The sequence below is a fragment of the Schistocerca gregaria genome, chromosome 1, assembly GCF_023897955.1.
Source record: "Schistocerca gregaria isolate iqSchGreg1 chromosome 1, iqSchGreg1.2, whole genome shotgun sequence".
In the NCBI taxonomy this organism is placed as follows: domain Eukaryota; kingdom Metazoa; phylum Arthropoda; class Insecta; order Orthoptera; family Acrididae; genus Schistocerca; species Schistocerca gregaria.
The window spans coordinates 1,036,931,160-1,036,953,688 of NC_064920.1; the positions used below are offsets into that span (position 1 = coordinate 1,036,931,160).

Genomic DNA, 22,529 nt, shown 5'->3' on the forward strand with positions numbered 1-22,529 from the left:
CATACCTCAGTGTCCAAAACCATTACATTCTCAGCGTTCTGCTCTTGAGGAAGAATAGGCTACCATTCCTCCACAGGCATCTAAACACCTCACTGAAATTGTCTCCAGCAGAATTCAAGCCGTCATAAAAGCAAAGTGCTGACACACTTCTTATTAATATACATTAAAATGCCATGTGGCTGGGGCCTCCCGTCGGGTAAACCGTTCGCCTGGCGCAAGTCTTTCGAGTTGACGCCACTTCGGCGACTTGCGTATCGATGGGAATGAAATGAAGATGATAAGGACAACACGACACCCGGGAATCTAACCCGGGCCGTTAGGTATGACATTACGTCGCGCTGACCATTCAGCTACCAGGGCCGGAAAATATACAGGGTGTTTATACATGAATATCGGGGTTTTAACGCTTTATAATATTTAGTATATTTAACTTACTGTTACAAATGAAATGTCAAATGAAAGAGCAACTTAAAAAGTTTTACCAAGAACTTTGTAAATGTTCAATGTGAGCACTATTTGTCACACGGCACACATCAAGTCTACAGCCGTGTTCTTCCCAAACGTTGATAAGTGTGCCTTCAGTGAATGTAGCAACTGCTGATTCAGTCCGGTTTCTTAATTCAGGACGGTCTGCTGGTGGCGGAGGCACGTACTCACAATCCTTGAAGGAAAAAATCATATGGCGGTAGGTCGGGTGAACTTGGAGGCCATGCAAAGCAAGCCCTGTCATTGGGCCCCTTGCGGCCTATCCAGCCCTTGGGTACAGTGAAGTACAACCAATTGCGTACTTCGCTATTATTTAACATTTATAAGGTTCTTGGTAAAACTCTTTGAGTTGCTCTTTCATTTGACATATAATTTATAACTGTAAGTTTAATGTAATACATGGTATAAAGCGTTAAAACCCCGATATTCATTTATAAACACCCTGTAGATTAATAGATGTCTAGATAATTTTGATGAGGACTTGTTTAAATTACTAGTAATGTCTTATATTGTTCGCATTGTACTTTATTAATGTTGTAAATTTGACACAGTCTGTCAGGCCGCACCTGCGCATCTGATGGATGACGTAGATCTGGTAATAAATAGTTGTTGTTGTTGTGGTCTTCAGTCCTGAGACTGGTTTGATGCAGCTCTCCATGCTACTATATCCTGTGGAAGCTTCTTCATCTCCCAGTACCTACTGCAGCCTACATCCTTCTGAATTTAGTGTATTCATCTCTTGGTCTCCGTCTACGATTTTTACCCTCTACGCTGCCCTCCAATACTAAATTGGTGATCCCTCGATGTCTCAGAACATGTCCTACCAACCGATCCCTTCTTCTAGTGAAGTTGTACCACAAGCTCCTCTTTTTCCCATTTCTATTCAATACCTCCTCATTAGTTACTTGATCTACCCATCTAATCTCCAGCATCATTATGTAGCACCACATTTCGAAAGCTTCTATTCTCTTCTTGTCTAAGCTATTTATCGTCCACGTTTTACTTCCATACATGGCTACTCTCCATACAAATACTTTCAGAAACGACTTCCTGACATTTAAATCTATACTCGATGTTAACAAATTTTTCTTCTTCAGAAACGTTTTCCTTGCCATTGCCAGTCTACATTTTATATCCTCTCTACTTCGACCTGCCGGCCGGAGTGGCCAAGCGGTTCTAGGCGCTACAGTCTGGAACCGCGCGACCGCTACGGTCGCAGGTTCGAATCCTGCCTCGGTCATGGATGTGTGTGATGTCCTTAGGTTAGTTAGGTTTAAGTAGTTCTAAGTTCTAGAATTTGAAACACGAACATCTGCTAGCATGAGTTTCTTAGAAGTAGATACCTTAGGGGTTGCGAAGCAACTCAAATCGCTTGATACGGGCAAGTCTTCAGGTCCAGATTGTATACCGATTAGGTTCCTTTCAGATTACGCTGATACTATAGCTCCCTACTTAGCACTCATATACAACCGCTCGCTCACCGATAGATCTGTACCTACAGATTGGAAAATTGCGCAGGTCGCACCAGTGTTCAATAAGGGTAGTAGGAGTAATCCATTTAACTACAGACCTATATCATTGACGTCGGTTTGCAGTAGGGTTTTGGAGCATATACTGTATTCAAACATTATGAATCACCTCGAAGAGAACGATCTATTGACACGTAATCAGCATGGCTTCAGAAAACATCGCTCTTGTGCAACGCAGCTAGCTCTTTATTCGCACGAAGTAATGGCCGCTATCGACAGGGGATCTCAAGTTGATTCCGTATTTCTAGATTTCCGGAAAGCTTTTGACACCGTTCCTCACAAGCGACTTCTAATCAAGCTGCGGAGCTATGGGGTATCGTCTCAGTTGTGCGACTGGATTCGTGATTTCCTGTCAGGAAGGTCGCAGTTCGTAGTAATAGACGGCAAATCATCGAGTAAAACTGAAGTGATATCAGGTGTTCCCCAGGGAAGCGTCCTGGGACCTCTACTGTTCCTGATCTATATAAATGACCTGGGTGACAATCTGAGCAGTTCTCTTAGGTTGTTCGCAGATGATGCTGTAATTTACCGTCTAGTAAGGTCATCCGAAGACCAGTATCAGCTGCAAAGCGATTTAGAAAAGATTGCTGTATGGTGTGTCAGGTGGCAGTTGACGCTAAATAACGAAAAGTGTGAGATGATCCACATGAGTTCCAAAAGAAATCCGTTGGAATTCGATTACTCGATAAATAGTACAATTCTCAAGGCTGTCAATTCAACTAAGTACCTGGGTGTTAAAATTACGAACAACTTCAGTTGGAGGACCACATAGATAATATTGTCGGGAAGGCGAGCCAAAGGTTGCGTTTCATTGGCAGGACACTTAGAAGATGCAACAAGTCCACTAAAGAGACAGCTTACACTACACTCGTTCGTCCTCTGTTAGAATATTGCTGCGCGGTGTGGGATCCTTACCAGGTGGGATTGACGGAGGACATCGAGAGGGTGCAAAGAAGGGCAGCTCGTTTTGTATTATCGCGTTATAGAGGAGAGAGTGTGGCAGATATGATACACGAGTTGGGATGGAAGTCATTACAGCATAGACGTTTTTCGTCGCGGCGAGAGCTTTTTACGAAATTTCAGTCACCAACTTTCTCTTCCGAATGCGAAAATATTTTGTTGAGCCCAACCTACATAGGTAGGAATGATCATCAAAATAAAATAAGAGAAATCAGAGCTCGAACAGAAAGGTTTAGGTGTTCGTTTTTCCCGCTCGCTGTTCGGGAGTGGAATAGTAGAGAGATAGTATGATTGTGGTTCGATGAACCCTCTGCCAAGCACTTAAATGTGAATTGCAGAGTAGTCATGTAGATGTAGATGTAGATGTAGGGGACTGATGACCTCAGATGTTAAGTCCCAGAGTGCTCAGAGCCATTTGAACCATTTTACATCTACTTCGACCATCATCAGTTATTTTGCTCCCCAAATAGCAAAACTCCTTTACTACTTTAAGTGTCTCATTCCCTAATGTACTTCCCTCAGCATCACCCGACTTAATTCGACTACATTCCATTATCCTCGTTTTGCTTTTGTTGATGTTCATCTTATACCCTCCTTTCAAGACACTGTCCATTCCGTTCAACTTCTCTTCCAAATCCTTTGCTGTCTCTGACAGAATTACAGTGTCATCGGCAAACAACAAAGTTTTTATTTCTTCTCCATGGATTTTAATACCTACTCCGAACATTTCTTTCGTTTCCTTTATTGCTTTTGAATATATAGATTCAATAGTAACTGCTTTTTAATAGTGTACGAATCTCAAGCGTGCTTAGCAGTCGTGAGACATGCAGCTCATTTTCGTTATGTGTTTCAGATCGCTGAGGTTCAAGATGAGGGGCGCCGTGAGCTCCTCGTGCACGCTACTCCTGCTGCTGGTGCTGCCGCTGTCGGAGGGAGCACCGGCAGCGTCAGGCTTGTGCAGTCCCGGCTGCCTCTGTTACCGCCTGCCCGAGGGCGGACGAGCTGCCAACTGCTCCCGCTTCGAGACTGCTCGCGGGAAGCACACCGAGTTGCCCTCTGACCTGCGTTCGCTCCGCGTCCTTCCCGACGCTCCGGGTCTGGCATCTTTCCTGGAGGAACGCCTCGCGCACCACGCTCGCCACCTCGAAGAACTGTACCTCACTGATAATGAGGTAGTCGGGTCGCGGCTGCGGTCGTTACGTGTACTACACAAGCTGCGTGTGCTGGACTTGTCTTTCTGCGAGTTGTCGAACACCGACCAGATAGCTTCTCTGGTGAAGCGTAGCGGCAGTTTGGAGACGCTGCGTCTGAGTGGCAACCCGCTGACTTCTTTGCCAGTGCTCGTGTCGGACACGCTGAGGGACCTGGACGTGTCCGACTGCGACATCGCTAGCGTGCGAGTGGACACCTTCACTGGCCTGAAACGTCTACGTCGGCTCACCCTCGCGCGCAACCGTCTAACGAACTTAGCGGCGGATCTTCCACACTCCTTGAGGCTCCTCGACCTCAGCGGCAACAGTCTGACCCACTTGTCTCCCAAGCTTGTGGCGACGTTACACAGGGTGGACGTGTCGGGCAACCCGCTACATTGTACGTGTGCTTTGCTGCGGCTGCGCGAGCAACGCACGGGCGAACACGTGGCGGTGGGGGCAGGAGCTGCATGCACTGGTCCCGAGCAGCTGCGAGGGTTGTCTCTATCTGGAGCGCGTCGCCTCTGCGAAAGTCGCGTAGGCTTGACGACGGGGAGTAGGCAGCGGCGCCAAGCAGACCCGTTGGACGTCCTGGAAGGATCTGGTGGTGGCGAGGGCGACGGAATCGGCGAGGACGAAGAGCTCGATGAGGAGACTGGAGACGACTTCGTCGACGATGACTATGACGAAGAAATTGATGGTAGTACCGGAACGGGGGGAGCAGACGATGCATCGGGCACCTCTCAGCTCGGTGTCGAGAGCGCCCTGAGCTCCAGCTCAGCGCCACCCGTCCCTGCGTCGAACGAGGACACCACTCGTTCCCTAGAAGACGATATCTATGAACCCACGATACCGCCACCAGTCCCGGCGGCTGTGGACGCCGACGCTAGCGCCCAGCTTCCAAGCGAGACACCGCCAGAATCGGGCCCTCCAGCGGCGGAAACGGTGGAAGGAAGTCATGCCGAATCCGCTCCGGACGAGACGGGCGATGTCGACGGCATCAGCGAGGTACCTGAACATAAAGAAGAGTCGGAGCCTGTTGCGGCTGGTTTTGTTCCCGATCCTGAGGGCGAGAGTGACGTAAAAGAGGAGGAGGCCAATACACATACTGAAGACATCTTTAATGAAGTGATGAAAAATGAAGATGAAACAGTGGACGAGGACGAGGACTACGACTATGAGGAGGAGACCGAATCAACTACAGATGAAGTCAGTATCCCTCACCATGTACCACTCGATAATGGAAAGGAAGGTGAGCAAGAAACCGCTCAGCATTCTAATGAAACTCACTCTTCATCTCCCGAAACTGTAGACAAAAAGGAAACTGTGGATTCTTCTCCGCTGTCACCTGAAGAAGAATCTGATAAAGACTATGAAGAAGGCGGGGAGGAAATTGAAGAAAAAGCTAATGAAGTGGAAAATACTGATGACGTGAAGGCCGTTCACGCAAAAGTAGCCCCTGAGGAATCGACTGAAACAACGCCTGCGCCAGTAGATACAGTACACACAAATGCGACGTCAGAGACTGTCGTACCAGCTCGTGACGTGGAACCAAACCTCGACAATGAAGAGGCTGAGACAGACATAAAAGTTATAGGTGAAGCTGAAGGTTCTGGAGAGGGTGATAGTGATGACAGTTTGCCACTAGGCCCAATTACCGGTTTTATAGATACCAATGGACATGACGGGCCAACTACGACAGAAGAGCCGGATGAAAGAACGTTACTGATAGATGAAGATGAAGAAGAAACAGACGAAGGTGATTCGCCTCTAGTCCCTCCCGGTGCTGATGACGAGAACATGATTGCATCCACTGAAGACAGTACTGTAGCTGAATCCGACAGTAAATTTGGCGTTCTGGTGAATGATACAGAGAGAGGAAGTAGCGTTAGTCCACAGGACGATGGCGAAGAAGAGGGCTCTGGTATGCTGTTCCCCTTCGGAGGAGTCGACTGGGATGTAGAGAAGACCAATGAAACTGACGAAGCTGAAGTTACCTCGCTAGGACCAACAGAAATACACGAAGATGGGCTGATAGTTAACCGAATTACTCCACTAGAATCTGGGAGACAGATGTCGTCCTCCTCGGAGTCTCCACTGACTACGACCACCACCGAGAAGCCAGTAGGCCACGGCGGTATCTTACGCTTAGACCTGCCTAAGGAAGAAGATGTGACATCAGAGGCTCCTATACACACAGTACCGCCTGTCAATGTTGAAGTTGAAGGAGTGTCTTCTTCAACAACACCCCAAGGTGAGGTAGAGGAGCGCATCGCTACAGCCCCTCCGGTACCTGTCGTCGAAGCAGTGCCATCGGAAGAACCTACTCTCCCTCCAGAAGAACCTGCTGTACCTCTGGAAGAACCTGCAGAGACGTCACCTCCCCCGCCACCAGTGCTCACATCCGAAGTTCCAGTGGAGCCGGGTGCTCCTGAGTGGGCTGACAAGGAGCCGACGCCTGGTCCGGAACCGGTCGACATTGATCAGGATGAGATATCAGAGGTAGAAACGGTGATGCCTACAGACGACACATCGTCCAATGACACGGCCCGCGTCATCGTTGCCGGCAGTGAGAAGCCACCAGAAGAGACTCCGCTCAACTCGGCGGGGTCGTACGTGGTTCTGGGTATCATCATGGCGCTGGTCGTTTTCCTCCTGGGCTACGCCGTCATGCGCAGCCGGCGAGGTCGGCAGCGGGCGGCCGCCAAAGCCAACGGGAAGGACGCGGAGGCGGCGGGCGGTCAGCAAGAGGGCCGTGAGCTCAAGGAAATCAGCAAGCCGCTGCTGGGCACCCCGACAGCGGTGCCTGCGGCCAACGGGAAGGGGGAGCATCTGCAGCCGCTCGTCACCAAGCCGACCGACAATCCCGACCTCAAAGATGTAAGTATCAAGACCAATGCTCACATATCATCCCACGCCACGAGTTGTAACAGCTTGTAAGCATGCCAGCTGGCACCGCCGCTGCAGTATGAACTGCTAACGTTGACCCACATATCACTTAACAATTAGACGGTTAAAGCTTCGAAATTTGTGAGGGGCATGCGCACAGCGCCCTTCTCCTATGCCCATCGCCCCTCTGAAAGCGGCTGGCAGCCATAGTTCAGTGTTCACTACTATATAGTTTCGACAGACAAGTCGGTAGCCCGTAAGTATTCCTTGGCCAATGGATGCGTCAAAGCATGCTAAGAGTCAATATTTAATTGCGCCATCTACTAAAGGTTGGGGTGGCTTGTTTTGAGGGAGGAGACCAAACAACGAGGTCATCGGTCTCATTGGATTAGGGAAGGATGGGGAAGGAAGTCGGCCGTGTCCTTTCAAAGGAACCATCCCGGCATTTGCCTGGAGCGATTTAGGGAAATTACGGAAAACATAAATCAGGATGGCCGGACTCGGGATTTTTTTTTTTTTTTACCTTTGCCTTTCGCGGGCAAGTGCTCTACCAACTTTTTTTTTTTTTTTTTTGACTGCAGGGCTTTTTTTTTTTTACATATATTTGTTCATATCACATAGGACGCCCTCCAGGCGAAAAAAAAAAAATTATGTGGAATTACCATCAGTAACATATAAAATAGAAAGGGAATTATAGGAATTAAAGAAAACGCCCTCCTGGCAGAACAGACAAAGCAGCATCCGCGTCCCGCCAACTTGTGGGTAGACGCACACCGAATCCCAAGGCAGTCAGGCATGTTCCAGGCACGTCTTCACGAAGAATATTGCATTTTCCGGTACATGGGACTAAGTCCTGGTATTACACACTCTCATTGAAGTCATCTTCTCATACCTGGGACACCCCAGCTGCAGGGGGGATCGAAGAAGGCACTACCCAAAAAGTTGGCATAGTACTGACGGTATCGCGGATGGTGCATGAGAAAAGTAAAGCGATCTTGCAGGAATGTCCAAAAATCAAGAACACTCTTATCACCTTCATGGAACAAATAAGAGATCGAGAGACCTTTTATCCAGATCACAGCGTTGGTCTTCGTACTTGGGAAGTATGTCTCATCTGGGAACAGAAGAGATTTCGGTGTAATGGCATGGGGAGCCGTACGTAGAAGAAAGGCAAGCATCTGAATCAGCTGCCACACCTCTGCAGAAGATCCACACATCAGTCGATGTTCGTCCGTATCAAGCGTTTGACAGCGAGGACACAGCGGCGAATCTGTCATTTTTATGGCATGTAGACGAAGTTGTGTCATGTATTTTCCATTAACGACCAAATACCAGGTCGCACGTGCGCTCGTGTCTAGGTATATATGGTGTACAGAACGCCATACCACGGGCCATGCGATCGTAGGATATCGCCTTTCCACAACATTCCGAGTGTGATTTCTCATCATGATTCGGTAAACATCACGTGCCATGGGGGGTCTGGTACTAGGCAAGTCGGCATGGACATAACTGTATTCGATGAAAAAGGTCCGGATATGTGAGAGAGGGGAAGAAATATGGGCTACTGCAACGGGTGCCACTCGAGAGGGAGGGGCCACTTCATCAATCAGGCTTCCCGATAATCCGTTTCGGCGGCGGATCCACGATTTAACCATCGTACTTACATAAAGGGCAGCTGCTCTCGCTCGGACGTTGACAAGGCCGATGCCGCCATCTCGAGGAGGAAGTGTCAGCGTGTCGTAGCGGACTTTGAAGATAAGACCCGCGCTAACAAAGTAGCCGAACGCCGCCTGAAGTCTGTGTGCCATTGCCTTTGGCATCGGTAAAATCTGTGCTAAATGGGGTAGTCGCGAGACTAGATGAGTGTTAACAAAATCCACCCTTTGTAACATGTCCAATGCTCTCAGGAGGTTGCCACGAACGTTCGTGCGGATAGCTTGAAGCAGGCGTTTGTAGTTAAATGAGATCGTGCGCTGTATATCACGCGTGAAGGTGATCCCCAAACATTTGAGCTTGTCCACTAATGGCAATGGTGCCACACTCTCAGCTGGAAGGCCTCTACCGATGGACATAGCACTAGATTTCGTCAGGTTCACACGGCTGCCCGCAGCAGCCCCGTACTGGTTGATCCACGCCAGTGCCTCTCGCACTTCATCCTCCGATAGAACCAAAAACACCAAGTCATCTGCATAGGCGCGGCAGATGAAAGAAGTCCCCCTCATTGTTATGCCTATCAACCGGCTCCTCAAACCGTGTAATAGTGGCTCAAGGGCAATGGCGAAAAGCAGCATCGACAGCGGACATCCTTGACGGACCGACCGCATGACGTTAATAGGGCCCGCCACACGGCCATTGACCAGCACCCGCGACGTGGCACCTCGGAGAAGCCGCAAGACGAGGTGTATAAACCTGTGGGGAAAGGCCATCCGTCGGAGTACGTTTTCGAGAAAGTCATGACTCACTCTATCAAAGGCGTGGTCGAAGTCCACTGTCACTAAGGCACCACGACTGCGACAGGTCATGGTCAGGGCTATAACGTCACGGTAATCGCTGAGTGCCGTCTGAATGTTACTATCACCTCCAAAGCACGTTTGATCCAGAGAGATAACTTGAGGGACGACGCGCCTAATGCGAGCGCCAAGAATCCGGGTAAAAATCTTGAAGTCACAATTTAACATGGTCAGCGGCCGATAATGTTCCACTCCTCGACCTCCCGATGGCTTGGGGACCGGGATAAGCAAGCCTTCTACGAATTCGGATGGGAGAGGAAAGTCAGGGTTCATCAGTTCTTCATACATCGCAGTCCAGCGTGAGCCCATGATGTCATGAAATGTGCGGTAAAACTCCAGCGGGAACCCATCTGGACCTGGGGCTTTGTTTGCCGCACCCTTATGAAGAGCATCGGCGACGTCATCAGCCGTAATTGTCGCCGTGAGAATCTCCGCAGCAGACTCGTCCAGGGTATCTGTCAAGGAACGGAGGACATCAGACATTACCGCCACGTTCCGGTCCTCTGCTGCATAGAACTCGTTGTAGTGATCCACAAAGGCTCTTACGATGTCATTCTGGGACGTCAATCGACGACGATCTGGCATGTCGAGGGCGTTGATCAACTTTCTACGACACCGCTGCTTCTCTCGGATAACATGATGCATGGACGGAAGCTCTCCTGGTACACATTCGTGACATCTTGCCCGTACTACTGTGCCTTCAAGGCGGTGACGCATAAGAGAAATTATCTTCGCCTTAATACGTTGAATTTCAACCTGTCGTTGAACTGAGGGGGCAAGGTTTGAGAGTTCCCGGAGAATTGTGAAATAGTATTCCATGGTATGTCGGTGCCATAACATTTTATCTCGACCGTAATTCATCATAGAACGACGTAAAGCAGGCTTGGCGCAGTCGATCCACCACCGAAGTGTTGAAGGATACGCTGGAAGGCGTCTCACACAGTTGTTCCACGTCGTCTCTACGACCTGCCTACATTCCGGATCCTTGAGATGGGCCACATTCAGCTTCCACAGGCCTCGACCGCGCCACACCTGCCTCTGGAGCGAAACAGTGCAAATGTAGGCTATATGGTCGGAAAAGGCGGTAGGCCATAACTCAGCGTCAAGCGTGGCAGTTACGAGTCCTGGGGACACGTAGACACGGTCAAGACGACTTGCTGAATGGCTGGTGACGTACGTATACCCAGGCCGATCGCCATGCACGCGGTCCCAAGTATCGGTGAGTTTCAGTTCATGCACAAGCAGCTTGAGTTCCTGGCATGTGGTGAAATGGGGATGTTGGTCCTTTTGGGATAACACACAATTGAAGTCGCCGCCAAGAACAATATGGTCGTAGCGTCCGACAAACAAAGGAGCGATCTGTTCTGAATAGAATCGCGACCGCTCCCGTCGCTTGGCCGTGCCCGAGGGAGCGTAAACATTGATGACTCGAACACCGTGGAAAGTCACAGCAAGACCCCTAGCCGTCATCTACATCAATGCCTTCCTTTAAAAGAATAGCTGTCCCACTGCCACCGTCGGCACACGGCGTGAGGTAGGAAACATAGCCATAGACATTAGGAAACGTCGCCAGGCGAACTTCCTGCAAAAGGGCAACATCTAGGTCCGACGCCCTCAACATATCACGGAGCAATTGTAGTTTGACAGGGGTGCCAATGGTGTTGACATTGATGGAGCCAATCCTGTAAGCTTGTCTTAGAATTGGGACTACAGGGACGCTCATGGAGGCACGAAGAGCAGCAGCGAACAAGAATGTTGTCCCAGTAGGCTGCACATCCCCATCCTGTAACCCTGTCGATTAGGAGTCGTGGGCTGGAGCAGCGGCATTCGCGGCTGTCTCACTAGTTGGTGTTTCGTCGGCTACATCGTCAGACCACGCAAGGGTGCGTGGATGGTGTGCGTCCAGTGGAGTACCAGCAGAGTCCGAAGGCAGTGTCACGTCGGTGGTGGAAGAGTTGTCCTGGCTCAGCTGTTGTTCAACGTCCATAGGTACAGCGCCTAGTGCATGCAAGGATGGTTGTACGTCCGACGGAGTGCAAGTTGGTGCTTCCATCACGGATTCGTCCTTCGGGGGAACAACTTGATAATTTTGATCTTCATCGTCTTGAGACTGCGTCCTGCAGGTGTCAGACGGGGCGATCCGCCGTTTCCGACGTCTCTTCGGCGACCGTTGCTTGCGCACGTGATCTTCAGTGTCCGAAGACGCCTGGGGATCCGGATGTTCAGGCACAAAAGCATCGGTAGGCACAATCATGGAGTCAAGGGCCATCCCCTGTCCTTGAGATTGCTCACCACTGCACACGTCGGGAGGAGGAGGCAAGGGCGTCGGTCCGTCCGCAACAGCCTGAGGCAGTACCGGAGACGACGATGTACCAGTAGTAGGAGCCAGTGGTGTTCGCGGTCGGGGGTCGCTATGGAGAGCTTCGACAAACGTCAGCGGTAGCGACGTCGGAGCGGTCGTGGCCGGCAGGTCCCCAGGCGGTAACTGTGTGATTCTGCGCTGCAGACAGCTGGAACGGAGGTGTCCTTCTTTGCCACATCCCGAGCATGTCTTCGGCTGTCCATCATAAATAATAATTGCACGGCAGCCACCAATATATAAGTAGGACGGCACATGTTTGGTTAGTTCTATGCGGATCTGCCGTACTCCATTGAGAACCGGGTATGTAGTGAACTGAACCCACTTCTCAGCTGTGTGGCTAATCACTTTTCCATATGGATGGAATGCAGATACCACTACCTCTGTAGGCACCTCGAAAGGGAGTTCAAAAACACGTATCGTGCGCAGTCCAAGTCCCGCATGTTCCACAGTTACGTCACCGATGTGTCCATCAGAGTGACGGAACTTAAGACCACTTCGAGTTGCATCTAGAATTTTTTCACATATGTCTTCGTTGACCAATTTCACGTATACCACACTGCTCACTATAGAAAGGTGGATGCCAACAAGATCGTTGCAGTCAATCTTGACTTCATCTCTGATAAACTGTTCGATTTCCAGTGCTTTTGGTCGGGCATATTCAGGTGCAAAGCTAATCTTCAGTGTCGATTTTCGGTGGGCATAAGCCATTCTCTGTCGAATGAAATATAGCGCGCTAAGACGGCAGAATCACGTAAACAACTCCGCGAGCGAGCTGCGCGGCGAGGACGTAAACAAGACGTCCGTGCCGCTAGCGTGCCGAAAGGCGACTGCCGGATTGAACCGTCTTCCTCCCAAATGCGAGTCCAGTGCGTTAACCACTTCGCCACCTAACTCGGTCTATTGTAGGACTCCTCTTTTAGGGGTCTCAGTAAAATGTTGACTCTTACCGTGCTTTGACACAATCATCGCTCAAGATAATTATATTTATGATGTTGTTGTTGTTATTGTTGTTGTTGTGGTCTTCAGTTCTGAGACTGGTTTGATGCAGCTCTCCATGCTACTGTATCCTGTGCAAGCTTCTTCATCTCCCACTACCTACTGCAGCCTACATCCTTCTGAACTTGCTTAGTGTATTCATCTCTTGGTCTCCCTCTACGATTTTTACCCTCCACGCTGCCCTCCAGTACTGAATTGGTGATCCCTTGATGCCTCAGAACATGTCCTACCAACCGATCTCTTCTTCTAGTCAAGTTGTGCCACAAAATCCTCTTCTCCCCAATTCTATTCAGTACCTCCTCATTAGTTATGTGATCTACCCATCTAATCTTCAGCATTCTTCTGTAGCACCACATTTCGAAAGCTTCTATTCTCTTTTCGTCCAAACTATTTATCGTCCATGTTTCACTTCCATACATGGCTACACTCCATACAAATACTTTCAGAAACGACTTCCCGACATTTAAATCTATACTCTATGTTAACAAATTACTCTTCTTCAGAAACGTTTTCCTTGACATTTCCAGTCTACATTTTATATTCTCTCTACATCGACCATCATCAGTTTTTTTGCTCCCCAAATAGCAAAACTCCTTTACTACTTTAAGTATCTAATTTCCTAATCTAATTCCTTCAGCATCACCCGACTTAATTCGACTACATTCCATCATCCTCGTCTTGCTTTTGTTGATGTTTTATCTTATATCCTCCTTTCAAGACACTGTCCATCCCATTCAAGTGCTCTTCCAGTTCCTTTGCTGTCTCTGACGAAATTACAATGTCATCGGCGAACCTCAAAGTTTTCATTTCTTGTAAATGGATTTTAATTCCTACTCCGAATTTTTCTTTTGTTTCCTTCACTGCTTGCTCAATATACAGATTGAATAACATCGGGGAGAGGCTACAACCCTGTCTCACTCCCTTCCCAACCACTGCTTCCCTTTCATGCCCCTCGACTCTTATAACTGCCATCTGGTTTCTGTACAAATTGTAAATAGCCTTTCTCTTCCTTCAGAATTTGAAAGAGAGTATTCCAGTCAACATTGTCAAAAGCTTTCTCTAAGTCTAAAAATGCTAGAAATGGAGGTTCGCCTTTCCTTAATCTTTCCTCTAAGATAAGTCGTAAGGTCAGTATTGCCTCACGTGTTCCAACATTTCTACGGAATCCAAACTGAACTTCCCCGAGGTCGGCTTCTACCAGTTTCTCCATTTGTCAGTGTACAGTACTATCCTAGTTTCGACAGACAAGTCGATAACCCGTAAGTATTGCTTGGCCAATGACTGCGTCAAAGCATGCTAATATTTAATTGCGGCTTATACTAAAGGTTGGTTTGGGTTGTTTTGAGGGAGGAGACCACACAGCGAGGTCACCGGCCTCATCGGTTTATAGGAGGACAGGGAAGGAAGTCGGCCGTGCCCTTTCAAAGGAAGCATGCCATCCCGGCATTTGCCTGGAGCGATTTAGGGAAATCACGGAAAACCTACATTCGGATGGCCGGACGCGGGATTGAACCGTCGTCCTCCCGAATGCGAGTCCAGTGCGTTAACCACTGCGCCACCTCGCTCGGTCTACGAAAGGAATCCTCTGGTAGGGGCCTCAATTAAATGTTGACTCTTACCATGCTTTCACACAATCATCGCACAAGATAATTATAGTTATTATACTCCTGGAAATGGAAAAAAGAACACATTGACACCGGTGTGTCAGACCCACCATACTTGCTCCGGACACTGCGAGAGGGCTGTACAAGCAATGATCACACGCACGGCACAGCGGACACACCAGGAACCGCGGTGTTGGCCGTCGAATGGCGCTAGCTGCGCAGCATTTGTGCACCGCCGCCGTCAGTGTCAGCGTTTGCCGTGACATACGGAGCTCCATCGCAGTCTTTAACACTGGTAGCATGCCGCGACAGCGTGGACGTGAACCGTATGTGCAGTTGACGGACTTTGAGCGAGGGCGTATAGTGGGCATGCGGGAGGCCGGGTGGACGTACCGCCGAATTGCTCAACACGTGGGGCGTGAGGTCTCCACAGTACATCGATGTTGTCGCCAGTGGTCGGCGGAAGGTGCACGTGCCCGTCGACCTGGGACCGGACCGCAGCGACGCACGGATGCACGCCAAGACCGTAGGATCCTACGCAGTGCCGTAGGGGACCGCACCGCCACTTCCCAGCAAATTAGGGACACTGTTGCTCCTGGAGTATCGGCGAGGACCATTCGCAACCGTCTCCATGAAGCTGGGCTACGGTCCCGCACACCGTTAGGCCGTCTTCCGCTCACGCCCCAACATCGTGCAGCCCGCCTCCAGTGGTGTCGCGACAGGCGTGAATGGAGGGACGAATGGAGACGTGTCGTCTTCAGCGATGAGAGTCGCTTCTGCCTTGGTGCCAATGATGGTCGTATGCGTGTTTGACGCCGTGCAGGTGAGCGCCACATTCAGGACTGCATACGACCGAGGCACACAGGGCCAACACCCGGCATCATGGTGTGGGGAGCGATCTCCTACACTGGCCGTACACCTCTGGTGATCGTCGAGGGGACACTGAATAGTGCACGGTACATCCAAACCGTCATCGAACCTATCGTTCTACCATTTCTAGACCGGCAAGGGAACTTGCTGTTCCAACAGGACAATGCACGTCCGCATGTATCCCGTGCCACCCAACGTGCTCTAGAAGGTGTAAGTCAACTACCCTGGCCAGAAAGATCTCCGGATCTGTCCCCCATTGAGCATGTTTGGGACTGGATGAAGCGTCGTCTCACGCGGTCTGCACGTCCAGCACGAACGCTGGTCCAACTGAGGCGCCAGGTGGAAATGGCAATGCAAGCCGTTCCACAGGACTACATCCAGCATCTGTACGATCGTCTCCATGGGAGAATAGCAGCCTGCATTGCTGCGAAAGGTGGATATACACTGTACTAGTGCCGAAATTGTGCATGCTCTGTTGCCTGTGTCTATGTGCCTGTGGTTCTGTCAGTGTGATCATGTGATGTATCTGACCCCAGGAATGTGTCAATAAAGTTTCCCCTTCCTGGGACAATGAATTCACGGTGTTCTTATTTCAATTTCCAGGAGTGTATAATATGATTAAAACTATATGGGATACTGTCAAATGGGAGACAGGACAGCCATCCACTGAACACGATACCATAACAAACTAAATAGCAGTGTTGTGACCGAAAATTCACAAGTTGCGAGTACTGTTTTTTAACAGTCACTTTCTAAATGTAGCAGCAAAAATAGGATTAGTGGTGTGGTTGAAGAAGCAAGAAAGCATAACATAAATGTCATTCCACACTTCAAGCAGTTGGAACTAGCACCAGCATACTTCACTGATTAATAGAATTATAAAAACAACTACAAAAAAAACGAAAGCTCTTATAGTGTTGATGGAATTTCAAACAAAATTCCGAATGATTGCTGTAACTTAATAAGTAATGTCCTCAGTGATATAAGTAATGCATCACTAGCAGAGGGGAGTTTTCAAGACAAATCGAAATACGCAATTGTTGAAACGCTTTATAAGAAAGGTCACAAGAGAGACTTATATAAACACCCAATTTCCTTACTGATATCTTTTTCCAAAGTATAGGAAACAGTAATGTACTCAAGAATAATTTGACATTTAGTAGAAACAATTTAGGTAGCACATCACATTTTGGATTCCAGAAGGGTTGCTGGAATCAGAATGCTACTTATACAGTCACCCGCCAAATATTAGAAGCCTTAAATAATAAAATATCGCCAGTTCATCTTGATATAACTCTCTTGGTGCCTCCAGGGTTCTATTCATACGCATTTCCTCTTCAAATCCCTATTGGTCAGAGTAGAAAACAAATTCCTTACTAAACGATGGGATAGTTTCGTTTATATCATTTACAAATTATCGCGCTGATTCCGCAGTTTGCTGTGTGTATCTTACGTCTTGAATTTCTGTGGCACTGTTTGAAGTTTTGCAACCATCTACTGCTTCGCTTGAAATCATTGTAATCTAAGTCGCGCGAAATTATCATCCACATCCTGTAAATTGTATCGAGCATCATTGAAAAGCGCTAACACCAGGTTTCGTAATTAGTGCGCCTTATCCTCGCTTGAAAAACCATAGTTTTTCACTGGCATATTGATGGAGTGTTATTCGAAATCTGTTCATATATATTTTTTTTTTACTATGCGGTGGATGATCTTCCATGTACGTTATTATGTTTAATACCTGTTCGCTGGACGATGATTGATCTTTTACAACGCGTCGCTAGTCACGAGATTTGTGGCTCCCTGTCGGACACGGATGATGAACTACATGGTTCGGCACTTGTTCAACATCATTCTCACTTGTTAAGCATGTTGCGCCATCATTGTGTTCCTCATGTACATTGTCCACTCAGTCGCGCCTATACAACACCACTGTCTCATCTTGCAGAAATGCTAAAGTTTCATCTGCTGGTCCTTATCGCTCTGCGATATTCCTTGGTTTCCTTTCTGCATCACTATATGCAATTCAGAACCTGTAAGAGCTTTCCACCCAGCATATGCATAAAGTACGAAGAATAGCAGATAGAAGAGGTTGACAGTCTTAAATTCCTGGGATTACAACTTGATAATAAATTCAGTTGGGAGGAGCACACCACAGAACTGCAGAAACGCCTTAACAAATCTGTATTTGCAATTCGAGTGTTAGCAGACATAGGCGACATAAAAGTGAAAAAGTTTGCATACTTTGCCTACTCTCATTCCATAATGTCATATGGTATAATATTTTGGGGTAACTCTTCAAGTCAAACAAAAGTTTTCAGAGTCCAAAAGCGTGTAATACGTATTATTTGTGGAGTAAACTCACGGACGTCTTGTAGAAACCTCTTCAAAGAACTGGGTATACTAACTACTGCCTCTCAGTATATTTACTCCTTAATGAAATTTGTCCTAAATAATATATCTCTTTTTCCAACAAACAGCTCAGTTCATACATACAATACCAGGAACAAAAATGATCTGCACAAGGACTTAAAAGCACTTACTTTAGTACTTTAGTTCAAAAAGGGGTCAACTACGCAGGAACACTCATCTTCAATAATTTGCCAGCAAACATAAAAAATTTAGTTACAGATAGAGATCAGTTTAAAAGGAGCCTGAAAGGCTTACTAGTGGCCAACTCCTTCTACTCCATTGACAAATTTTTTAATAGAAACAAATGATGTGTTGTATATATTTATAATATTAGTTGTGTTATTTCAGCTTAAAAAAAATATAAAAAAGGTGACATGTTCCACATCCACGAGGATCTCCTCAACACGGATCTATGGAACGAAAACTAATCTAATCTAATCTAACGAAATGTCAGCTTTGGCAACTGTTGTAGATATAAAGCAATGTTTACTTTGTTTATCGTTGCCATTGCTCTGATTTGTATCAAAACCACTAGCATGTTGTGAGTTAGGCTACTCGTGAGCAGTTCAAGTACACTATTCTTTGTTAGTGAATAGAACATTCTTCCTTGCAACATAGATATATGTTCATAGACTATACTAATCAAACATGTTTTTCATTTTGATATTAAAATCACTGAGTAGGTGCTTATCCATCGTTTACGGTACAAAAATTTTAGTGTAATGATTGTAAAATATATTTCATTGGGCTCTATAAGTTCTCAAATTCACGAAATATGATACCAATACAGCAAAACTGGAAATGTTAGAACTTTGTCCTCTGCTGGCTAAATTTCTGCGGACGCCCATGGTTTAACCATAATGATCTGTGACCATAAACTAATTGCGGCAAATAAATTAATTTGCAGACCATCTGCAGCTGGTTACACTTTCGTTCAACATTCTTTAACTAGACAAACAGAAACATAGTGACTGACAACAGGGAAGAGAAGATGTCGATCTGCTGGGATTGTGACCACAGAGGAGGCAGGTGGATACACGTTCTCCCAGACATCAGTACCATGTTAAAGACAAGAGCACATAAAATCATTCCACACTTCCTTTAGGGATTGGGTTCGTACAACAATTTGACCATGCTAAGTGGTTCCCAAACACACTAGATCACAGTGTTTTTGAACACGTGTTGTTACTTGATAATCTCAAGTCCACAATTCAACAATTACGACAGCTTTAAACATAATGTGCTAGGTCTCTACACCACCATTGCCAGTAGCTTACTTCATCACTACCACATAAAGATCGAGTACTATGAAATGAGTACCTACAAACAGCTGTGCTCTTAATTCAATGATCTCAGTGCCTTATGTGAGATTTAGTTCTGCATTCAAGACTTATTAAAAATATATTTCAAAGAAGTGTGACACATCTAATAAGCAGGAAAACTTTTCTCCCTCTGGAATGTCTTCCTTTGTAATGCAGAAGAATTTTGGTAGGTCAGGTCAAACACTGAAATCTAACCTATAGCATAGTGCTCTATCAGAAACATGTGCATCAAATGCAAAGTCTGCCCCAGAACATACTTCTGTACTGTCCATGTGATGTGAAATAGTTCACCAATCACATTTGTGGCATTCTATGCATGGAACAGACCAATATAATCGTATCTATTTCAAATCACAAAGTCCATACTCTATAGAATAAAGAGACTTGGCTGAACATTTAAACTGGGGTAACTTATCACACACTTGTGAGTAAGTGACAATTAATGAAATACACAATCATATGCATTGTTTTCATATTTATCAGCAGCTGTATGTTTTTTTCTAACTATCCATGGCTGTGATTATTGTAATGTTATTTTTTCCCCCGAACAGGATGATGGAGATGAGACAGTTGCTGAGAAGCCACTCCTGGAACCGAAAACTCACATCTATGAGACACTGAACGGAGGTGAGAAGGAGCGCATACCAGTGCATCCTCCTTCACCTAAGAAGAGTCCCGCAGCAGCCTCTGAGACAGTTCCAGCAGACAGTGACGCCAAAGACCACACGCCACCAGTGCCTGAGAAGCGGCGGGTGCTCTCCAGGCTTCCAGAGACAGCAGTGGACGGCCCACCTAACATGTACTCCGCCGATGGGCTGCCTGGTGAGGTTGTGGCACAGCCACAACAGCAGCAACCAACTGCCAATGGTGCTGCCACATCACCTGTCAACGGGCTATCCTCATTTGCTCCACCTGTGTCGCCCAGTTCTGGCCGCGTCAAAGTGGTGGCGCGTGAGGACCCAGACTCGGTACCCAAGAAGCCGGTGTTCGTGGTGAATCAAGGCCCTAGTACAGCCAGCGGTGTCGTATAGCAGCCTCGATCATCCAAACAACCACCTTCTGTTGGCCGGACTGCCTCCACATCGAGACACCGTCGCCATCATCTTGTGCCACCTTCTGTCTCATAGCACCAAACGGAGCTGCTGATGGATGCTATGACAGGACTTGTGTGATTCCTTTGTGTTGGGATTGCAACGTCTCACAGATGATTTCCCCTGCCACCTAACTTGCTGCCTCAGTGAATGAGGGACATCATGTGACTAAAATTTCTGTGAATATTCCAGTTCAGTGGTTCAGAGGAGACATCTGTGCAGAGTCTCTTGTGTTACCGGAACTAGGGTTCTCATTGTTTCTCATTCTTCCTTCCAAGAGCTTTTCTTGATTTCAGTTGTTTTCTACTCTGTAAATTGAATTACAGCTAAAATTATTATTTGACCCCAAAAGATTCAAGACAGTAACTATTCACCATATCAAAAACTGCTGCAGGAAATTAATTTCATTTCTGCATCATATGTATTGTTATATTCCTCTTTTGCAGTAAACTCGTTTATAACAGAAAGTTGCTCTTCATCAGTTAATTAATTATTGATGTTCTCAGTATTTTTAGTTTTTGACATATGATTTGAATGTTTGGTTTATGAATACTATTACTGCTGATGGATTCACTCACCTGTATGGTACATACGTTTGGCTGACAAGACACAAAAATCTGTAAGTTAGACAATGAAGTCTTTTTGATAGCCATCCTTTCTCTATTTATATTCATACAGGTCTCCTATAAAGTACTCTCAACTCTATAGTTGAGAAGCTGCCTAGTAAATATAAGAAAATGAGAAAAAAATGGGGCCTATTTTTCTATAAAAATTATGAGAAAGAACTTTGGACCAATTTTATTCTAAATTGTATGTAGGTACTATAGTGTTCAAAATGAATGCTGGAATGAAAAGTTTCAGACTGATGATAATAATTACCAGACATTGAAAAAGTGCATAATTTATTTATTGTTTTATAAAGAAGGGAAATGAAGCTGGCCACTTAAACAGTGAGATATGATTGACTGAAAGATTGCTACAACAGAACATTTTCATAATAACAGACTGACTGGACCATTTGTGATCCAAGTCATCGGCATTTATTGAAATATCACAAACTAAGACTTATTTGCTGATTAATCTTCCAGCAAAGATACACATGCTGCGATATATCATGTGACACAACAAAGAAATGGTAAATGTTTCTTCAAAATTTGTGTATATAGTATTAAGACGTGACAAATATGTTTCAGAATGCAGTGTTTTCTGGACACTTGACCAACAAAAGAGTGCCAGTATGTTAACACGGCATTAAACAGTGAAACTGCTTTCTATTAATGCCCTGTACTGCTATAATATGTGCATTATCAATATTTTTATTTTCTGTTCAGGTAAAATACTGACATGTGGATGGAAAAATCTGGAGAAATCAGTTTTTTCTGTTCATTCCATGTTAAAAGTGAAATTAAGTCCCAGTGTTACAAATTGAATTTACCTTCAGTTGAGACGATAGGAAGTGTCTTATAAATTTTGTTTTGTAAAAATTCAGCACAAAACACTTAGTTAAAGGTAATGTTCCTTTTATTGACTGTTAGTTTTATAAAAAAACTATTCAAGCGAAGACTTTAATTGTAATTAGTCTTATGATAAGGCATTACAATTGCTTTTCTAAATATTTTTTGCTGAAGTCGTGTGAACTGGTAAAAACATGAAAACAGAGTGAATGTGCAACATAAGAGAGAATGTTCTGGTCTTGTGCTGTGGACAGCTGTTGCCCAGTGAGACTGCTTATGTAGTTCCATAGAATATTCTGGGTCTGTGAATAGCTTGTAAATTAAAGAGGTATATGTACATGTATTTTCCATTGTGATTTGTTTATACAGAAAAGTAATTTTAAATAAAATATATGTTTCTAATTTATAATTTGTTTTTGTGTGTGTGTTTTATTAATTCCCTTATTTTTATTTCTGTAAGAAATTTGATGAAAACTGTGCATTACAGAGTTGTGATGATACAGTATGTTGGATACATGAGTACTGTCCTGAAATCAAAGCCAACCCTGTTTCTTTTCAAAGCTATAATCAAATTTCTAAAACTATGACATTGCATGTTGTCAGCAAAAAACATCAACAGTCTTTCAAAGAAGTACCTCTTTTCAGTATGCTGTCTGTCTTTCCTACTTCTGTCCAAGTCCACCTCCATAGCGTAGCGGTAGCATTTCCGCCTACCATGCAAGGAGCCTGAGTTTGATTCCGGGCAGGGGACTAGGTGTTGCATGTCCATCACCATTGACCTCCAAGTCGCCAAAGTGGCGGTCAGCTAAAAAGGACTTAATACGGCAGCTGAACTCCCCCGCATTGGGCTTCCC

The 22,529-nt window shown here is 46.2% G+C and overlaps 1 protein-coding gene across 1 annotated transcript in view; it reads left to right on the plus strand.

The window, feature by feature from the left end:
• The window catches only part of LOC126279569 (mediator of DNA damage checkpoint protein 1-like), a 417,602-nt gene extending 395,518 nt beyond the window's left edge, over positions 1-22,084 (plus strand). The window contains exons 3-4 of the mRNA XM_049979688.1: positions 3,829-7,045; positions 19,682-22,084. Coding sequence (XP_049835645.1) covers positions 3,845-7,045; positions 19,682-20,161 — 3,681 coding nt within the window. The 5' untranslated portion in view covers positions 3,829-3,844 and the 3' untranslated portion in view covers positions 20,162-22,084. The remainder of the gene's footprint in view (positions 1-3,828; positions 7,046-19,681) is intronic.
• The last annotated feature ends 445 nt before the right edge of the window (positions 22,085-22,529 follow it).